This window comes from Sciurus vulgaris (genome assembly GCF_902686455.1).
Source record: "Sciurus vulgaris genome assembly, chromosome: 1".
Taxonomy (NCBI): domain Eukaryota; kingdom Metazoa; phylum Chordata; class Mammalia; order Rodentia; family Sciuridae; genus Sciurus; species Sciurus vulgaris.
Genome location: NC_136461.1, coordinates 121148370 through 121155165, shown reverse-complemented (window position 1 = coordinate 121155165; position 6796 = coordinate 121148370). Strand labels below are relative to the sequence as shown.

At 42.6% G+C, this 6796-nt stretch overlaps 1 protein-coding gene across 1 annotated transcript; it reads left to right on the top strand.

Moving 5' to 3' along the window:
• The first annotated feature begins 2797 nt into the window (after positions 1 to 2797).
• SLAMF9 (SLAM family member 9) lies at positions 2798 to 5930 on the top strand. Its single transcript, XM_079128633.1, has 4 exons — positions 2798 to 2916; positions 3325 to 3666; positions 4630 to 4902; positions 5293 to 5930. Exons 1-4 carry the CDS (start codon positions 2871 to 2873, stop codon positions 5493 to 5495), a joined length of 864 nt encoding a protein of 287 aa, XP_078984759.1. The 5' UTR covers positions 2798 to 2870; the 3' UTR covers positions 5496 to 5930.
• Positions 5931 to 6796: the final 866 nt, after the last annotated feature.

The following is a 6796-nucleotide window of genomic DNA, read 5'->3' as shown; positions in this document are numbered from 1 at the left end:
TCTGAGAAGCTACTTTCTCTACATTGAACTGGGAGGGCTCAGTGAAGACTGGAGGTAGAAATTATTTTCCTCTCCCTGATAGGCTTAATGGACTGTTTATGGTTATTTAGGGAGACAGGTTTAATAAACCAGAGTGCAGTTACCTTCTGGCTATCAGCATACTTGCTGTAGTAGTCATGAAGGGGCCCCTCACTCTCCTTTCAACATGAACTGACATGGAGGCTGTAGCACTGTCAGGATCCTGGGCAACCTAGCCAATAGCTATACACGGTATTGGCACCTGGATGTTCTTGCACAGTGAGTGTACCTGGACACTTCTGCCCAACACAGTTTCCCTTTACTGGCAACCTTTGTGCCAGACCTTCCTGTTGAACTAGCAGAGAATATGAGATCTGCATCACAACCTGAAGCTCTCCGTATTCCATCTGCTTCTTCCCCCTTTGATCTTTTCCAGGCAATAACTCCCATTAAGCCTCTTTTACTCCTAATTCCAGCATCTGCTTCTCAAAGAACTTAACAGATATACTTACCCTTTAAACACTGAATATGATGCACATGATCTGTTTTTTTCTTCTTGCTTTAATTTTACTTTAAAAAATTTCATTTTGTTGACAAAAATTTGTGTATATTTATCACATACAACATGCCGTCAAATGACTTTGTGAAATGGCTGAATCTAGCTAATTAATATATGTATTAGTTCACATATTTTGTTTTTGTCATATGTACATTTAAAATCTATTCTCTTATCAATTTCCAAGAATACTATGATTGTTATAAACCTTAGTAACCATGTTGTGTAACAGATCTCTTGTACTTCCTGTCCAACTGAAATTATGTATCCTATGACCAACAGTTCTCTACCTACCCACTCCCAGTCTCTGGAAACTACCAATCTCTCTATTTATGTGTTTAACTTTTTTTATATATAAGTGAGATCATGTGCTATTTGTCTTTCTGTACCTGACTGTTCTCACTTAACATAAAGTCCTCCAGGTTCATCTATGTTGTTACAAATGACAGAATTTCTTTCTTTTTTAAGTCTGAGTAGTATGCTGTTGTGGTATTGTCCACATTCCCTTAACCATCCATCCTTTGATGGATACTTAGGTTGTTTCCAAATCCTGGCTATAGTGAATATTCCAACAGTGAACATGGGAGCGCTGATATCTCTTCAATGTACTGATTCATTTTCTTTGGATGTAGATCAAATATTGGAATTGCTTGATATTATTTTCTTTTAAATAATAAAAAAAGTTTCATACTTATGTCAAAACCAGACCTACCTTTATTTTAAAAAAATCCTAATCCCTGAGGCTTGGTGCTCAAAAATTGAACTTTAAGAATTATCCATTTCTCAGGACTGGGATTGTAGCTCAGTGGTAGAGTGCTTGCCTAGCATATGTGAGGCACTGGGTTCGATTCTCAGCACCACATATAAATAAATGAATAAAACAAAGGTCTAACAACATCTAAAAAATATTTTTTTAAAAAGAACTATCCATTTATCTTCTTCATTTAGCAGTTTCTATTCATCCTTGAGGTCTTAGCCTAAATATCATTTCTCCTTGATAGCTTTTTCTCAATTCTCTTAACTACAACTTTCCTAAGTCATCTTGTTATAGGTTACTCCAGTTTTTGCTTTGGCAAGATACATCAAATTTGTAGTTATTTGTCCAAGGTTAGTTGTTAGCCTATGGGTTCCATTGTCCCAATCCAGTATTATTGGTAACTGCTGATTGCCCAGCACTCAGGACAGTGTGTGGATCATAGATACTGCTCAATAAACATTTGATTAAGTGCTGAATTTGCTGAACTAAAGATGTGGAATGTTGGTACAGGACTAGAATTGAATATATCTGCCTTCATTGTGTCTTCAAACTTGAGACACCATTTTTGCTTCCTCATTACAGCACAGATTCATAGACTTGAATATTTGAAGAAACTTAAAGATTATTCAATCTGAGGATCCATCTGATGTTAGAGAAACTGCAGAACATTCAAGCACATGGTGGCCAGCCTTAGCTTGAATACTGGGGACAGAAACTACCTCTCAAGACTGTTGGGGTAAAAACAGACTGCCTGAGAGTTGGGGCTGTCCAGGGTCATTGCATCCTGGACAGCCCCAACTCTCAGGAAATCTGTTCTACCCCAATGCTCTGCGATCTCTTCCTGAATAGGGCTATAATCTTCCTATAGCTTCGATGAACAATGCATTTGCATAGAATGATCTAAAGTCTTTACATAATATCAATAACCTAGATCAACTCTGGTCCAAACTGCTTTCGAAATTTTCCCCTCTGAGTAGTATTTCAAGTGGGAACAACACTATCTTTAAATAAAGAGTTCCTTCATTGGTCCATTCTGAAGATATCAATTGAGTGCTAATGTGTGACTAGCAAGGAGCCAGCAATGCCAAGACATGCAGAGGGAACAAAAGATGGAGTCCATCTGGGGAGATGTTTATAGGGCAAATGATCACAGCTACATAGGAACTACTGAGAACTGGATCAGAGTATGCTGAGAGCCAAATGACAGGCTAGGGAGAGCTTTAAGAGTTCAGGGCATGTGGTATCTATGGGGGTCTGGGCATACAGAGTGCAGGGAGTGTAGAAAGTCTTCATTAGGAAGTGGGATTTGAGCTGTTTGTTGAATGGACAACATGAGTTAGTGGACAAACCATCTTGACAATCAGGCCCAGATAGAGAACTCTTTTTGGGAGGGGTAGGGAGGGGCTTAGTGAGGATGGAGGAAGTTAGAGTAAGAATTATTTCCCTTTCCTCAGGACTGCCAACCAGTCACTACATCTAGGAGCCTCCTAGAAGCTTGTCTTATCCACAGTCTGGGGGACCAACCAAGTCACTTCTGACATGAGGCCCCTTCCTCAGCTGATCCTTTTCCTGCTACTCCAGGGAGGTGAGTGACTGCCCCCTCCTGCACAGGACTGTCTTCTTCCACTCAGTTCTCCCATTCGTCTGGGCCTTGGGCTAGTAAGACCCTTTTGGGGGGTTGAATGTGTCGGGTTTTCTGGGGGTACAAGGAACAGGGTGTGGCTTCTGGGTAGGTTCAAAAGAGAAAGACAGCTAGGAACACAGAAGGTGGAGAAGTCCCAGGGTAGCAAAAGAGAAGGTAAAATCTGAAGAGTGAAAAGACAGATGGAAACCCACCTGGTAGGCTCAATCCAGGAGCAATGGAAACTACAGCCAGAAGAGGTAGGACTGAGAAGTTTCTCAACTATGGTGGAGCCACAGCTCCTGCTGCCAAGCTCAGTAGCCCAGAGACACCAGCTGGGCTCTTTCCATCTCATTCTTCCTGTATCTGCAGCCAAAGGGAACTCTGGAGATGGTGCTGATCCTGAGGAAGTAGTTGCCGTCCTTCAGGAGTCCATCAGCCTCTCCCTGGAAATACCTTTGGATGAAGAGGTTGAGAATATCATCTGGTCCTCCCAGAGAAGACTTGCCACGGTGATTCCACGGAAAGAGGGACAGCCAGCTACCATCACGGTGATTGACCCTCAGTATGAGGGTCGAGTGAGTTTCCTGGAGCCCAGCTACTCTCTGTACATCAGTAATCTGAGCTGGAAGGACTCAGGGTCTTACCAAGCTCAAGTCAACCTGAGGACATCTCAGCTATCAACCACCCAGCTGTACAATCTACGTGTCTACAGTGAGTCTAGACTGGGAACCATAAAGCTGTTGTTTACTTCTGCTCTCCTGAGCTTCCCATGCCATGGAATTAGGAGTCTCAGAACTTAGGGTTTTTGTTTGGGGGGATAAGGATGAGAGGGGAAACTCCTTCCAGTATGCCCAGCCCCAGTATCTGAGCTATAGCAACAGGGGGGTGAGCTAGAGCAAGAAAGGACTGGGCACTAAAGGCTGTCCCCATGCAGGGATGAGGGGTGTTGTGTATACACCCTTTAAGGGGTCTTTCTCTCTCAGTGAGATTGTGTGTCCTAGGGATGAACACTACTTCCATTACTGAGCACTAATAATCCCACTGTGCAATTTGAGGGCTACTAATCAATGTCTTCCATTTACTTGAACCCAAATTTATTCTTTGTACCTGTCACACACTCAATCTACTTAAGTCTTGGAGGGACAATGATTAAAATACAAATGCCGGATGTGGTAATATTTTGTAGAATCAAAGAAGCAGAAGAGAGTTTGGAGGAAGATGGGGTACAAAAATTAAAAAGAACCAGGCATGGTGGTGCATACCTGTAATCCCAGAGGCAGGAAGATCATAAGTTCAAGGGCAACCTGGGCAACTTAGCAAGACCCTGTCCCAAAATGAAAAATTAAAAGGGTTGGAGATGTGACTCAGTGGTAGAGCACCCCTGGGCTTAATCTTTAATTGCAGTATTAAAAAAAAAAAAAAAAGTACAAGAGAAGTTATAAAGAGGAGGTAGAAGGTAAAAGACACCAACAACAGCTCAGTCTACCTTAGCAGTTGCCTGGGGACCCTGGAACCACAAGGCTTATGGTGGTTGTTTTTTGTTTGGTTTTGTTTATTTGTTATTTAGGGGAAAGGGCTCTGGAAGCAGCAACTGTGCCCCAGGGTTGAGGAGCTTAGAAAAACAGACTCAACTCCCAATTGTTCAGTGAGTCTTTGTGTTTCTGTCTCTTCTAGAACGGCTATTGAAGCCCCACATCACTGTGAACTTTGAGATCTCAGGGGAAGGTTCCTGTAATATGTCTCTGACATGCTTTGTGGAGGAGGCAGGCATGGATGTGACCTACAGCTGGCTCTCCTGGGAGGACAGTGCTCGCACAGACCATGAAGGCCCCATCCTCAGCACATCCTGGAGGCCTGGGGACAATGCTGTTTCCTATACCTGCAGGGTCAGCAACCCCATCAGCAATATCAGTTCCCGTCCTATCCCTGCTGGGCCTTTCTGTGCAGGTATGAGGACCCCAGAAACAATCCCTAGGCTCATGCAAGACTCATGCCTCAAGGCCCCATCCCTCTCCCCATTCCAGTTCTTAAGAGCACACAGATTCCAGAACCTACTCTCCTCCCACAGCATCTTGACACCAGGACTGGGGAGGGGACCCTCCTTTAGTCTAATGCTCCCAACTTCCAAAGATCTCTTCTCTGCTTGAATTGAGATTGCCTCCCAGAGTTCAGTTCCTGAGTTTCTGTGTATAGAATATATATTTTCAGAGATACTTGCAGAGACATAAACTGATTGTAAACCTGAGACACTTCTTGTGGAAATTGGGGTGTCTGCCTCCTAATCTTAACTTGCCTTTTTCTCTGATGAGCCCCTTTCCCTCCCTTCTTCTATTCCAGATCCTGGCTATCCTGAGAAGTCCTCAACATTCTTCTGCCTCCTGGCAAAGGGACTGCTGCTCCTCTTACTCTTGGTAATTCTAATGGTGGGCCTCTGGGTCATCCGAGTCCAGAAAAAATGCAAAATTCCAAGGATGCAGAAACTCAAGAGAAACAGAATGAAACTGAGGAAGAGGGGGAAGACTGGCCTCAGCCCAGCCTGACTGCACCTTCGGGACCTGTACCTTGAGCCTTGTTTCTTCCCAGCCCCAGGAATCTTCCAGCCTGGTGGGCGCTTGGGGATGGGGATTCTCAAGAGTGGATACTCGAAGGACCATACTTTCCAAGAGAAGACCACCTGACAATAAAATCAAATTAAGTATCCACTACTTTGGGGGAGCCATGTTTGGTGCTTTTGTCCTCACTGGTGGCTCTGGCAAAACCCACTCTCTACCTTTCTTTCCATTCTAGATCCCTTCTCCAAGTCCATATGCTTTTTCAGTCCTGCCTTTGGGGAGTGAGTTGAAGGACCCATTCAAAGTGAGGAATTGTTTTCTTTTATTTTGCCCATCACATTTCCACCAACACACACATACTTTAAATGAGATGAGTAAGAGTCCTTTTTACCTAACTGAACTTGTGACTCCTTAATGGGAGAATTTCAGTCCCTTACAAACTTGAATAAAAATGGAATTATTTCTGCTAAGATTCTTCTTCTCTTCTGTCCCCATTCTCATCCTGACAAATAAATTTATTTACTGCTCTACCTACTCCACTCTCATCACAGGAAGATGGGAAGGACCCTAGTTCAGTTCTATCTGGTTTGGATTTGAGCTTGGAGACCTCTTTCATTTCCCTGATGCCAGCTGCTCTTGGACTCTGATCCCTTCCTCATAGGGGTGACAGTGGTTTCTTATGAAGTTTAGCATCTCATTGCAACAGGAGACATAATATACAAAATTAATGACAATAATGGGAAACCTTACTTCTTTTCTAATATAGTGAGAGCACCAGTGCTCGTGGGCATGTGGTCATCAGCATCTGTAGAATCACTATCTTCTCATATTCTTGCAGCAAGTGGAAAATATGAGGACTGGCTGATACCAAAGTTAGGTGGAATCCTGGCAGACTGAATAAACTTTCCCAGAGAATTATGAGTATGAATCAGGCACAATCTAGAGGAAAAACTTTAGTTTTTAACTTATGGGACTGTTTTTAAAATTTATTCTTTTTTTTTTATCAACTTTCACTTCTGCGTTGGTGAGCGAACAAGTTACAGGGCTAGGTTCCTTTTCTTACTAAAAACTTTGCAATATACATTATAATCAAATGAAAATGATCACAATAACTTACAAGTAAGCTTCCAGAAAAACATGAGCATCACATAAACTTTTTGAACAATTTGAAATATCACTTTTTTAAAAAGTTATTTTAGTGTCCAAATGAGATGAATTTATCCTCCAGAAACTACTGGAAATAGCAGAAATGAAACTTTGGGACCAGAGGAGGGGCTGATTTAGTGTGG